Below are 14,512 nucleotides of genomic sequence, written 5' to 3' on the forward strand. Positions count from 1 at the left end.
GCGGCAACGTTATTCACATCCATTTCGTGTTTTACGTACTTTTGTTGCTGCTTTAAGGCGATTTTTTTGTTCAGTTGCATTTGAATTAAAAATGAATAAAAAATCATAGCCTATCTATGTGGGCCGATTGTACCAGGGGGCGTATGAGTTATGTATTTGTTCTGCATGCGTGTCGGGCTTGCGCTTAGCTGCTCTCAGCTCCTCTGAGCTGCTCCTTTGCTCCTTTGGCAGAGGAGTGGAGTAGATGGCCCCACATTTATTGATATGGCAGCAGACAATTTATTATTTATTAGCATATTGGCTGCTGTTGCTGCTGGCTTTCTGAGAACGCCTTTCTTGGTCTGGCCCACTCTGATCATTGTTCTTGTTGAGTTTCGTTGTTGTTGTTGTGGTTATTGTTCGCGTTGCTCTTGCTGTTGTTGTTGTTATTTATGCTACTTTCATATTATATTCATTTCAGTTTGCGTCTTTACTGTTACCGTTCGTTGGTACCTTTGCCCCCACTGCGTAGGCGGCATTGTTATTATTGTTAACGTTGATGTGGTTCTTTTTGTTGTTGGCTTTAAAGCATGCCCCATTTGAATTTGCATTGAAAGCAGTAGGGAACAAACGATATAACAAAAAGGGAAAGAAATCGGGCACACATTACATATATATATGTATATATACAAACATATACTTACTATATAGATGGCACGTATAATAAATGTAAATGTAAATAATTCAAAAACTGCAGAAAGAAAATTTCCATTAAAACGTCTCTCTTATCTTCTTCTCGTCCTTGTTCTTCTTTCATTCTTCTGAATTCTTGCAATAATGTGCGCGCTTTTCAACAAATTGTTGATTTTTTTATTCTTTTTGTTTTTGTTTTATTTATAACATTTGTTATTGTTTCTTTCAAACATTTTGCAATCTGTTCCGTTGGTTTTCTGTTGTTTTCCGCCCGCCATCGATATCATTGCAGCTTACTGCTGAGCAGCGCATTGCTTAACAAGCGGATGTTTATCACCATAAGACTGAATATTTAGTTTAAACTGACAGAATATAAATGATAGCAGCCAAAATAAAAGGACAGGAGGCAACAGCTTGGGTGTGCAGGCTCTACTATTGTATTTGTACCGATGGAGTTGCAATATATACAAAATAAAAAAAAAAAAAAAAAACTAGGATTTGAGGAAGCGTGTTCAAAGGGCCAAGAGTTACTACTTATTGCGCTTTCGTCCCGTAATCCCCCACTCGAAATTCAATCAAAATCCGGACGCTTTCAACTCAGCAAATGGTTTCAATGTCTTCTCACTAGGACTCTGTCTCCACCTCCCATTCGATTGTTAAAAAGTGTGTCCTTATCAACACGAACAGCAACAAATTTACACTCCAAACTCCACACATCCCAGACAATTGTTGAGATGAAAGGAACTCAGTACCGAAAATGTGTAAATGTATTTATCAACGCGGAATGCTCTAATGTTGTCGCCATTTTGCGGCATATAAAGTATTTCACTTATACATATAGTCTTTCGATGTTTATACTATGTGAAACGAAAACTGTTTACTACATAACACGCAGAAGACACCCACACTATATATTACTAAATGTGTAACAACGTGTGGCAAGCACACACAAAAGGTCCAATTATGCAACTGAATAATACTCAAGAGAAGAATAGAATCTTTCCGACAAAAACTAAAGCCGATGACAAAGGGGCATCTTGTTATAACCTTTTGAAAGAGCCAAGCTATACCTATACTAGGGATATTTTGTTACAGTATCTACTAAACTGTTACCACATAGTTAAAACCGAATTCACACCGTATATTGATTGAATACCTTAATGCAAATGGTTAGGTTTGAGTTTTTCACTTTCGTTGTTACCTAATGATAGTTAAATTAAAAGCAAGCTAAATGGAATTTAAAGTGTGAATTTTTGATGTCAATAAATCTTAATGTATTTGTCGTATAAAAACCTCAAAAAATGGGTCAAACTTTTAATTGCATTTTGGTTTTTGGGAAGACCAAAGATTGGATTCTCGGAACTTCCTTAGTTTTCGGCCAAAAAGTTTAATTCGGGAAAGTTTTCGTTTGATTTCGTTATTTTCCTTTTGCCATGTGAATCGTCTTTGTCTCCGTATCTGCTATCTCTCTGTATTTTCGTATCGCTGCTGTTCGCTATCGTCATCGTGTGCCGAGTTCATCAACCCAAAATCATCACCCAGCAAATTGGCCAGAAGAGTCCCAGTCGCAGTCGCAGTCACTCACCTCATCATCAAGCAGAAAATCACTGGTAATTGGCTAATGGACGGAGGTTTCCAAGGAGCACCAAAAACAAAACCAAACAGAATAGTACAACTTTTGTGTGTGTCGTTCGTACCAAAGCATCACCAACTAAATAAAGCGCACCCGCATTCATCCCCACTTTTTTTTACCGAGAATACTTCACCAGCATTTCACCCACTCACCATTAACGTTGCACACTGCAATTTGTGTTTCAAGCTTGTGTGCGATGACGTTGCACTCGAAAAATACCAAACCAAAACCCAAACTAAAACCAATCTATACCGAACTAAATGAGCAATCCACCAACAATTCAAACTCTAATAGCAACGAGGCACCCAGACTCCAGATCGCCTGGCACCCGGAGCACGTTACTCCTACCAGCAGATGCTGGAGTCGCAGGAGGAAAATCGAACTTCTGGCAAAGCCACCCAGGCGAAGCCCAAGAAGGCGGAGCCCGTATACATCATAGATGATGAGGACGATGAGGATGATGATGACGCAGGTTCCCAGCGGCTGGACGACATTGACGCTATCCAAGAGGAGGAAGAAGAGGAGGACACGGAGAGCTCTCCGCCCTTGGAAGTGCAGTCACCACCTTCCTATGCAGACACTGATTCCGATACCTTCGACCGTCGGCGTGGTCGATATACAAGCGACTCGGAAAGCGACTGCCGGCCGTACAAACCATCGCGATCGGGACGCAGTACGCCTGAATACGGTGGTCATCGCAAGTCTGTAAGCTTCGATCTAAGTGGAGACGAGCGATCCAGGTCGGACTACGAGCGATCCCGCTCCCGCACTCCAGATGGTTATACTAGGGCCTACGATTCAGAGCACGATACTCGAGGATCTGGTCGTAATCGTCTGCCGCGCAAAGGCATCTTGCGGGCCACCAGCCCGTGCGCCACGCTGGAAAAATCGGAACCCATTGTGCCAGCAGTGGCACGCATCCGTGATGTGGAATCGCCGCAACTTCAGCGCGTCTCACGGGCCACTTCTCCGGATCGACCCGGCGAACTGGACCGGGAAAATCCTTTCCGTCATCCCACTTCCGAGGATGATGAATACACGCGGATTGCAAAGGAGGTCAGCAAATCGCCTCGGTCGCCGCGCTCCACCCGCGAGCAATTCTTTTTTGGTTCTTCGAGATCCAGTGAGGATCTGCTGGAGCAATCCCAGTCACTATCCAGCGGTCGCAGTACCCCCAGCACAGTGATCTCCAAGTCGACGGAGAACCTTACCGGCACGCGGCCAAAGATACCTCCACCCACCGCTCCAAAGCCGCAATTAAAGAAGGCGAACCTGGTGCGAAATGTAGCACTGGAAACATTCCAGGCCAGCGATGTGGGACAAGGTGATTTTACTGTATTCGAGCACGATGCCAGCACGAATACGATCCATCCCGTGGAGGCCAAAGTTCCCGTCAGGGTGTCATCCAAGACGAAACCGAGTCGGCCGAGGGAATCACCACCACCGCCGCCAGTGAATTTCGCCACCCTGCCGAAGTTGCCAAGCACGCCAACTTTGCGAGAGGCGGAGGAGTCCATCTACATGGAGGCACTGCCGCCGACGCCCTCGCAGCTTCGGCCCCACGAATTCGTGCACGAGAACTCACCGGACAATATTCTGGTCTCGCCGCAGGAGCACCGCGAGTATTTGCTGCGTGAGAACGAGCTGAGGAATCAGTTGAGGGCCCCCTATGAACCCGCTCCACCTGTACCCATTGTCGGCGGCGGATATTCGGTAACGAATCCCTTTCTAGATAGTTTCGACACCGACATTGACAGCCTGCCATTGCCACCACCGCCCACACCGCCTGCCCAACACCAACATACACGTCATTTGCATGAGCCGCCGCAGTTTCCGCAGTTTGCGCCACCACTAACCGCTAACGCATCCACGTCTCCATCTTGTTCTTCCAATGCTGCTTCTGCTGGTGGCGCCACTAACCGCTTGATGGATTCGCCGCAACAACAGCTGCTGGTCGCCGGGTCGCCCACCCAGATCTTTCCCACGGCCCAGATACTGCCCGTGCAGTATGCCAGTCTGCCGCAACCGCAGCAGCCCAACACGCTCACCCTTAAGACCGTTTCCCCCACTTCGTCCCAAGACCCTAAACAGGCCCTTTTTAACCTGGTACTCCTGCCCGGCGACCAGGTGGCCAACAAATCCTCGCCAGCAATGCTCTACCTGCAAACGGTGAGTGAATCGAGTGCCAAGCCCCGGCGGGGACCACCACCTCCTCCGCCCGTTACCGTGACCTCACCCACGCCCTCGTATGCCGCCATGAAGTTCCCGACCTTCTCGGAAATAGTTGTCAGTCCCGATGCGAATAGCAATTACCAAAATATGACCACTGCTCGCGTTGGCGTCTCGAATTCCTCGCTGGCCCACAGCACCAGTTCCTTTTCAATCGGCTCCTCCAGCTCTTCTCTTCTTATGACCAAAAATTCGTCATTGGGAGAAGGTAGTGTACCCTCCAGTTACTACGAGACGGCCGAGGAGATATACTCCACTATCGAGGAGGAGGCCATCTACAGCAACACCTCCTTCTTTGATTCGCGTCGAAGTAGTGACACTTCGGTATCCTGTCGCGCCTCCAAGTCGCCCACCCCTCCTCCTCTGCCTCCCAAGCGACCTTTAAAGCCCACCAAGTTGCGTACCGCCCCCGCTCCGCCGCCAGTGGCCCAAAAGCCTCATGGCCTGAGGGGCATGGCCAGTTTCAAGTTGCGCTCCCAATCCCAGCCGCAGCTGGATGGGGCGTGGCAACAGCCCAACCTACCTCGAACGCCAACGACGCCCACTGGCAAGGAGACAACAGTGTAGTTTAGGGTCGGAATGAAATCTATGAATAAATCTAAAGTATTTCCAAAGAAACATTATCCAGTTAATACTACTAACTCAAACTCTTTTTAAAAGGCATTGAAAATTGTAAAAAAAAAAAAAATAACAGCCCATTCCGCTACAAATATTTCAGTACAAAATCTTCTTAAGTGAGTTCACCAATAACATAAAAATAGTGTCAAGAAATACCCATAACAATAAATACGAATTGCAAAACTACTTTAGCAATAACTCAATATAAAATCCAAGAGCTTTATTGGTCAGCGAACTCAAGGTTTTAAAACTAAAATGGTTTTTAAAGCGACAAAAATTTATTCGCCATTTAAGTGAAGAGCTTAGAAATGTCGAGGAATATCCGACCGCCAAATGCGATTTTAGATTTATTCCTCTTCAAAAATCGATCCACCTTGGGTAGACCGTCATGCAACCAATTGCCATCGGTGGCTTTTAACAATGGCGATGCATTTAATTGCTCGTGAGCTGACCGCAGGACCTTTCCACTTTTCCCGTTGCCACCACCACCACCTCGTTCTCTCTTTTCGTCCACGTCTCTGCTCATACATTTTAATTAAATTCTAACACCTTTTTGCCATCAATTAAATTGCCCAGCCCAGCCCCTTGCATTTTTCTTGCTCTCTTTGTTTCTGGCATCGACTGCAATTTTCAATATTTTCATTCCACTCGCTCGCCATTTAAATTGATTGATTTGTGGGTAGTGTCTGAGCTCCGAACCCGCTGAACTTGCAGGCAGGCAGGCATGCAGGCAGATTGGGTGGCACACCTTTCCTGCTAATTAGATGCAACTTTCTGTTGACTTTCGAGACGCCCTCGACCCCCATCGAGCGTGTACTACCTACTTTGCCACAAAATTGCAGTTGAAATTGAGCAGCAAGCGGTTGAAGTTTAATGGGCGCCACCTCGTCCTCCTGCTCGTGCTCGTGCTGTCACCCGCTCACCTGGCAACTCCTCCCGAGTCTCGGGACAAGTTTAATTTGACGTTGATTGAAACAGTTGGCTGCTTATGGTCGCCCACCTGCAGTTACCACGCCCACCGGGCCATTAATTTTTGCTACTGCTGATGCCGCCGCTGCCCATTTTTATTATTGCCTTTTGTTTTGGGAAAACAAAATACGAAAAACGAAAATACGAAGAAAAACCAACGAATAAATATGTAGTATAACGAAGAGAAATACCTGAGTATAAAACGAAGTAACAGAAAAACAGACAGAAAACACAATTTTACAATTTATAAAGTTAATTTCGCCCTAGCGTTGCTAAGTTGATTTTAATGCTAATTTATTTTATCAAGACAAAGAAGCAAGCTGAACATTTTTAATTGCATACCTTAAGGCAAATAAACATTGCGTATTATTCTTATTTGCGTTTCGTGGGCTCTTTTCATTTTGTCTTGTCCCCCTGGCCATGTATTGTGTAAACAAGGTTTTTAGTACTCGAAAAACGATTGTTTAAATGGGAGCGATAACCCAGTACCCAAGTGGTGTGGCGGCCAGTGACCTTGACTCACTTAGCATTTGTATCTAATTGCGTCGTGACCCCAATTGGTCAAGAGGCAGGCACTGACTGCCTGGCGACCTGCCGCTTTCGCACCTGGCCCTGCACTGATTTTGCTGTTGACTGGTTGCCCCTTTTTAATGTTCCATACCTCGGCTGGGTTCTCTTTGTTGCAATCTTATCGCAAAGCACTCGTAATTGCTTAGCGATAAAAAAGAGTTGGTTACCCCTTATCAACGCCTTATCTTTCACTGCTCGCATGGTCTGAATAATTCAATGGCTTATTGGCTTTTAATGCGCTGGCCATTTTGGCTCTCACACACTTATACACAATGGGACATCTCTGGGATCGGTTACCACACACATACACACACACACACACATTCTCAACACTTTCATGGCTCAATAAATTCCTATTAGCTGGACTGCTGAGCAGGGCAAAAAGCAGCTCCTCCAACACTGGAGACTGATGCTGATAAACCAGCTCCATAGCTGCCCTACTCCTCCATGTTGTTGGCTCTTCGCATTGACTTTAATTGAAAATCGAAAAATCCGATACGAAATTAATTTCTCTTCTAAAAATACAGCTCAGTTAAGCTGGCACTCCTGCTGCTTTCACTTTTTCCCCATGCACTTGTCCTGCCCTCCACTCTTCCACGCCATCGCCATCGCCCTTGGTTCTACGGCTTGGTTTATTTATGAGCTCTTGGACTGGTGTGGTCTGATGGTCTGGTTGCTTCTTACTGCTCCTGGATGGAGGGTCGAACCCCACTAGTCTGGTATAAGGTTGCAATTTGTGCAGTTTAACGCTGGCCTTTGCCCTGTTTGCCTTTGTTTCGTCTGGGTCTTCCTCCTTCTGCCCGCTGTCCTTTCCCACCCTACTGCTGCCATTTAATGACTTTGTCGTCGTAGTCGCAGTCATCGTTGCTCTGCAGGCACTAACTATCCAGCCCGGGTTGGCTTTATCTGGCCACTGTGTCTCATGTTGCCCAGCACGAGGAATTGCATGAAAGCATAAAACCGACAGTACACACGACTTTGGGTGATAAATGGCCAGCTCCGGTTTGGTTCGTTCCGTTCTAACCCACGCAGCTGTAATTTGCGCCCTCCTCTCCAGTTCAATCCGAACTCAAATCGCAGCCCAAACTCAAACCCACACCCTACCGTAAATTATATGTCCCGAGTGCAGGACATAGCAGCACAGACCCAAAAATGTCGGCTTGGTCACTTTATGATTGAGCCAGCCTATGGCTGATCCTGCTAACGCCCTTTCTGGGCGTAACCAGTTCTGGACAAACAGACAGAAGACTGTCGGACTGCCGCCTGCCTGCCTGACTTTTTAATAAACTTGTGTAGTGCCATCAATTTTCTTTATGGCCATTTCGGATTTTTCAGCGCTCGCTTTGAAAATTGCAGTTTTTCCCAGTCATTTAATTGAAAATATGGCTGAGTGCTGCCAGCGTTTCAGCTTTATCTGTTTATTGATTATTTTCGTCGTTAAATAAATCCTTGAGATATCTTTTTTTTTTGTGTGTGTGCGTTGAGTTGCTAACAAAAACGTTTTGCCATTTTGCAGTCAACACCTGCCAGCAGGGATGGAGCAGAGGAGCAGCAGGAAGAGGTTAGAGCCAAACCCACTCCGACTAAAGTGCCTAAATCGGTTTCCGATAAAAAACGCTTCTTTGAGTCAGCCATGGAGGATCAACACAAGCCCACACAAAAGACAGGTGAGTCAATGGTTAGTGCGAAAAGTTGAATGAGTGGCTCAATGATGTCGCTGTGCAGTTTGCCCAAGCTGGTGGTCCTGCCACTTAAATCTCGCTTCTTGGCCCAAGTTGTCAATCAAACCACTTATCTGCGGTTGCCAAGCCACCACAACGGTGGTCGTCACCTTTCGCTTCTCGGCTGGCGTAATTAGAAAAGGGTGGAGGAAAGCGCGGTTGCCTGCGCCATTTGCATGACAAAGTCTAGAGCTGTAGTGGTGGAATCCACTTAGGCAGCTAAATGGCTAAGCTGCATCGGATCGCTATTTATTTAATTTCCCAACTTAATAGCGGGACGATGTCCTTAGCTTACACTGATTTTATGCACTCTCTTTTTTGCTTGCAGACAAAGTTTTCTCATTCCTGTCAAAGGATGAAGTGGAAAAGCTGCGACAGGAGGAGGAGAGAAAAATTGCAACATTGCGCCGTGATAAGAATTCCAGATTACTGGATGCCGCCAACGACAACATTGACAAGGATGCCGCACAGCAGCGGACCAAGAGCAACAGCAACAGCAGCAGCGGCGACGATAATGACGACAGCGACCAAGAGGAGGGCATCGCTCGCGGGGATTCCGTTGACAACGCCGCTCTGGGGCATTTCGATGATGCGGAGGACATGAGGTGAGTGCGGATGTGCCAAGCTCTCATTTCGGATTATTGGTGCTTGCATTATGCGCTTTTTATGTTACATCTGAATGCACAGACACACTATACACACACTTCACACCAATCCACCCAATCAATCAATCAATCACCCTTCACCCCATGCGATATTATGATAACCATACACCCACTCACCCACACACACACACACGAAACTCACACAACTTTCACGGTGTTTGTGCATTTGCTTAGTATAATCTCTTATGCAAAGTTAAATTTTTTAGTTTTATTGGTGAAGTTTTTCCGCTGCCTTTTGGTTTGGTTCTGGTGCCGGTTCTCTTACAGCTGCTTTTAAATATGGGTTGCTCTGCTCTTAAGTTTAGATGCCCTCAATCGTTCACATTGCAAAAAAAAAAAAAAAAAAAAAAAACACCCCACAAAACACCACCACTTTGTTTACTATCCATGCAGTCAACTGACGGAGCTGCTAATCATCATTGAGACTTAGTGTGTTATTAAATAAGGATAGCGGTCTATGGCTGAGTGTTCTTTAATAGTAAGTACACTTCTCACCACACAATATCTCCACATACGCACTCACACACACTTGCATACGATTATAAGCGTCTAAGCCCTAAGCAGTTTAAGTTTTATGTAGCACTTAAGCGTTGTATGGACTCGTAAATCGCAGCCAGACTCCCAGCCCTTAGTCTACTTAAAATGTAAGGAAAAAAAAAACAGTGAGGAACTTGAGAAGGAGGTGGAGTGTAAATGCCGGAAAAACATGTTATGGTTCTGGCGTTGAAATCTTTTCACATAGTACATAGACCACGCCCGGTGGGCTTCGAATCTCATCTCGTGTATATGATAATCTAGTCGAAGCGGCAGAACTCAAAAGTGTAAGTATATCCGCTGCTGTTTTACTTAATTTTTTTTTGCTGGCATTGCGTATACGCAATGTGTGCCTCCGGGCCTGCAACCTTGCTCTTCCTTTTGCTCCTTTTCCTTCCGCGTGGGCGTCCTACTCCACTCCATTCCACTCCACTCGAATTCCCTGCGGCACAATGCCAGCTGTTTTTACAATTGAATAACTTCATTTGGGCATTTCGCAAATTGCGTTTTGTGCGTTTGCTCACTCAACTGGGCGGTGCCAGTTCAGATTTGGATTTTGGATTCGCTACGGCTCCCCGGCAATGGATCGGCAAACGAGCCACCAGAAGAGCATCACCCAACACGTACGCATAATTTAGTATCCGTTGGGAATCGATGATTTTATGCTAAGTGTGTTGCAGTGAATTAAGTCGCGGCAGTCGGAGACTCGGAAAACGGGCACTCGGATTTGTTTGGCTCAAATGATATTTTATACCCAGCTCGAAACGGGCAATTATAATTAGCGTCCGTTGAAGTGGTGGGTGGACCCCGCTAACTTGATGGGTCCTCCAAGCACTGTCGATGGCATGCAACACGTAGCAACCACAACCATTGTGTCAAAGGGCAACTAGTATTTCCTCTGTGCGTGGAAAAGGTGCCAACCAGCGGCGAACAAACAAAAACTGAACAATGAAAGAAACTAAAAGCTTATGCCAGGTGGTACCACCCAGAACATGCTATGGTTGCTCCATCCACCAAAAGCACCACCCATACATTCGCCCACCATGGCAGCCATTTCGTACGCGGAGCTGGCGCTTATCAGCCAACTTTCACACATATGTGCTCCGCTTGGTTGAAGGACTCATAGTCGTCGCCCCCACGCGATGTTCCAGTGGCTGGCTCTAACAACATTATATAATGAGCAACAACAAAGAAATTTAATACAATTTCGCCCCAAAGCTGTTGCAGGAAAACATTAAAAAGAGCGCAACCGCCAAGCGTCAGCAAAAGTCGCCACTGAAATACCCTTTTCAGGTCATTAGCCTAACGATCAGTTGACCAGTTGCTTGACCTCTGCCATAAATAGGAACACACGAGCTGATGTTAATGTTCTGCTTTTAATTTATAACAACTTATCTGACTGATTAAAAACTGCAACCTGTTTCCGACCAAAAGGGTATTCACTGCGGCAAAATAGTAAAAAAAAAAAAAAAACAATAGAGTGAAAAAAAGGCAGAGACGTATGACAACAGCAGATAGATAGCTTGACAACGGGTTCATGACTTTTTTAGTCCTTTGTGTTTGTGGATAGAATTTACTCTATGAATAAAGCTACGAAAATAACGCAAAATGTAAAGAAAATTCAATTCACTTTACGCGTTTATGTACAAAGCATTACAAAGCGTTCTATGGAATTTCAAAGTAATGATGCGTCCCTTAACTCTGTAGATATGGGATGCTTTCATTTATCTCTGACGATCTACAGCAGCATTTGTTTTTCTAACCTTGCGCATAAATCAAGCCGCAAGAACTAATCATTAAATGGTTACAAATTTGGGAATAAATATCTTATGACTTCACAGTCCCCCGGAGCGGAGAATTCGGCTCAATTTTCCCAGCAGTCGCCATAGTCTGGTTGTCAACATAGCCGAAAAGACGAGAAGGTGGCCTTGAGGTGGAATTGGTTGGGGCACAGCTGCCAAAAGTTCGGGAACGAAACGAATGGAGATCCGTCCACCCTCCTCCGTTCCGAAAAAAAACCCGCCTGCCAGCTGGCTTTACAACTTTACATGCATAATATAATAAATTGAAATGTGTGTTATTATGTTGCTCGGTCCGTAGCCTTGGAATTCATAACGAGGAAAAGAAGATAAACATGTTAATAACCTTGTAATAAATTTCTAGCAAGAATTTCTACTAGTTTCGTTCCTCTTTCCTGTTCTTGTTTATATATATTCTTTCCATGCATAAATTTTGTAAAAACCGAAAAAAAAAAAATGAAGAGAAGCACGGAGAAGTAGAAGTAGAATATATGCTGAAAAACCCCATATCAAATTAGCCGGCAAGGCAGTGTTCTGCAAACTGTTTGTATTTATATTCAAATTAAACTCGTCTAAATCTATAAAAGTTGTGGAACACAAAAGGCTCGCCAGATCCGTGTTTATGAATTTTATTTGCGACATCAAATTGGCTTCCGTGACGACAAAAACCTAGTCTCGATGTCGGCAAAACGCAATCGAATTCTTAGTCGTGCATTAATCGTTTAATTTATTGTTTGATAATTTATGTACTATTATTAGTTCGTCTGTTCCGCCGAGCATTCTACTATACAATTTTTCTGCTCCACTCCGTTGATGGCTGATCGCCGAAGATACCGCCAGATTCTACAGATACATACATATGCAGACACAGATACACAGATACAGATCGAGATACTCCCTCGCTCTCGCTTTCAATTGGTCTGCGTTTGCGTTGCTGTTGACCCTGAAAAATATTGGCAGCGACAAGACAATTGGTTGATTTTTAAATTTTTTGTGGTCAGCTGAGATGGCGGCGCGGTGGCGGTTTTTATTTTTTTTTTTTCTTTTGTGTCTCTTCTGTCGGTTTTTATATTAAATTTTTTACATTTAAATGTGTATGTTTGCGGCCGTTTGCTTCTTGGACGTTTTTGTGTTTTTATGCAGATGAAAATATTTATGTTTTGTTGATTGCGCATAAATTAATTTATATTTTATGGCGTTGGCGCTTCGTTCGTTCCTCAAATGGATCGAGCCGCGGCATATGCAAATCGCACTGTCGTTGTCTGTGTGTCTGATATAAAAGCATAATTTGACCTTAAGCTAAAATGAGGGCGTTAATGATGTTTTTTGTTTTCCTTTTCTTAGTCTATTTTATACATTTTTTTGGTTCGCTCGTCGGTAGTATGCGTTTTTTTTTTTCGGCTGATTGTTTTGTTTGGGCTGTTGCTTTTTTTTGGTCACATTAATATTAATTACAACGTCGTGGAAATCCCAGCTACATTTCGCCATAGACAGAATAAAATCCCCGTTGAAAAAGAGAACCAAACCAAACGAAAAAGCGGCGGAGATTGCTTTGCCGAAGGAGCATTGTGTGTTTATTATTTTACAATTAGCTTGATTCTCTGCACCTTTTTAATTGTACACCACAAAAACTTTCTGTTTCTGCTTTCTAAACCACTTTTCCAGGAATCCACTCGATGAAATTGAAGCAGTATTTAGAAGTTAAACTAAACTAAGCTCTGACACCCTCACTACGACTTGTGCGAATGTGACACGTTCATTAACCATAGCTTTAAGTGTAACCTCCATATATAATACTATGTATGTAAAGTGTTTATTTCGAACGAGACTTTTTTCGAGACTAAGCTACACCTACTGAAGCGAGCAGTAAACCAACTAATCTGGAATATAAAGTCATTTTTATACAGCGACACGAAAACTTTTTATACCCGTATACCCCGTAACATGTTAACGCTGAAACGTGAAGTTTATAGAGTGACAACTACCACGAACCCCGCCCCCACAGGCACGCCCACTTTCACCTGATATGGATAAAGGCATGGTGTTAATGCCACATGCTGTCTCTCCCTTTTGCATTTTATTAGCCTAATTATTTCTCTCTTTTCAAATTGCCCAACTTTCCGAACAACAACTGCTAGTCTGTCTGAGTTGGCTACACTTGAAATTTTTCAGTACACATCATGCACACTCACACACCTGCAGCACTTCTAGGACCTTCACACGCACACACGTACACGCAGATATACTACAACACACGTATACTAAACACCCGTACACAAACGAACTCCAGTGCCTTGTGTGTTGCTTGCATAATATATATGCGTTTTGCATTTTTGAAATGTTTGTTATTAAAAATAATGATTTTTAGAGCAGGACAAGAAGTCCAATTAGTTGTCTGTGTTCTTTTCGTAATGTCACCTTTGCCCCCCCGGGCACTTCGTTAATTGCCATAGATTAATGTGTGTAGATAAAGTCACGATTTCGAAGTCAGACACGAAGGTATTGTTGGGTTAATGTCGACTTATCGCATTAGCGATTTTAAATCCTCGGATTACGATGCTACGATGCATTTACCACGATTGTTATTCGTCAAACATACCAGAATCTTGAATTTAATTTATGAATACTCAACTAATTAACAGGGACTCGACGAGGTGTTCTATTTGTATGCCCATACTAAGAAGTTAGCGTTAATAGTTCCTGAATTTTATTTCGCAAACAAGCTTTCAGCAAAGCAAATGTATTCCTAAAGTCTCCAGCTGGTTAAGTTTTACGATAGTCAAACGGTGTTATAACTTTCGATATATTTTATAAATATTTATATGTTAATATCTGTGAACAAAGCAACCACATAAATAAGAACTGCTTAACGATGTATTAAAATAACTACTGACTACGGTTATGGAATCACACCACTTTATCATTATCATTACCATTACCATTACTATTATTAATCATCCACATATGTACGTATTTGTCATCGATTTGTGCCATACATATTTTATGTAACTCTGTTATTTTTGCATACAAAAGAAGTACAATTTATGATACTAGAAATAAAGGCGAATGATTTAAATTAGCTCTAGTGTAATTTATTTATCC

At 43.8% G+C, this 14,512-nt stretch overlaps 1 protein-coding gene across 16 annotated transcripts in view; it reads left to right on the plus strand.

Moving 5' to 3' along the window:
• The window catches only part of scrib (scribble), a 67,702-nt gene that overhangs the window by 45,351 nt on the left and 7,839 nt on the right, over window positions 1-14,512 (plus strand). For 8 of the 16 annotated variants that reach the window (NM_001260392.1, NM_001170275.2, NM_001170276.3 and 5 more), the window contains 2 exons: window positions 8,208-8,358; window positions 8,741-9,017. In NM_001260392.1, coding sequence (NP_001247321.1) covers window positions 8,208-8,358; window positions 8,741-9,017 — 428 coding nt within the window. Of the gene's footprint in view, window positions 1-964; window positions 1,699-2,599; window positions 6,487-8,207; window positions 8,359-8,740; window positions 9,018-13,075; window positions 14,489-14,512 lie in introns of those variants that run through there. The other 8 variants (NM_080015.4, NM_001276060.1, NM_001043296.3 and 5 more) reach the window with 4 other exon arrangements.

This window comes from Drosophila melanogaster, chromosome 3R (assembly GCF_000001215.4).
Source record: "Drosophila melanogaster chromosome 3R".
NCBI classification, from domain to species: domain Eukaryota; kingdom Metazoa; phylum Arthropoda; class Insecta; order Diptera; family Drosophilidae; genus Drosophila; species Drosophila melanogaster.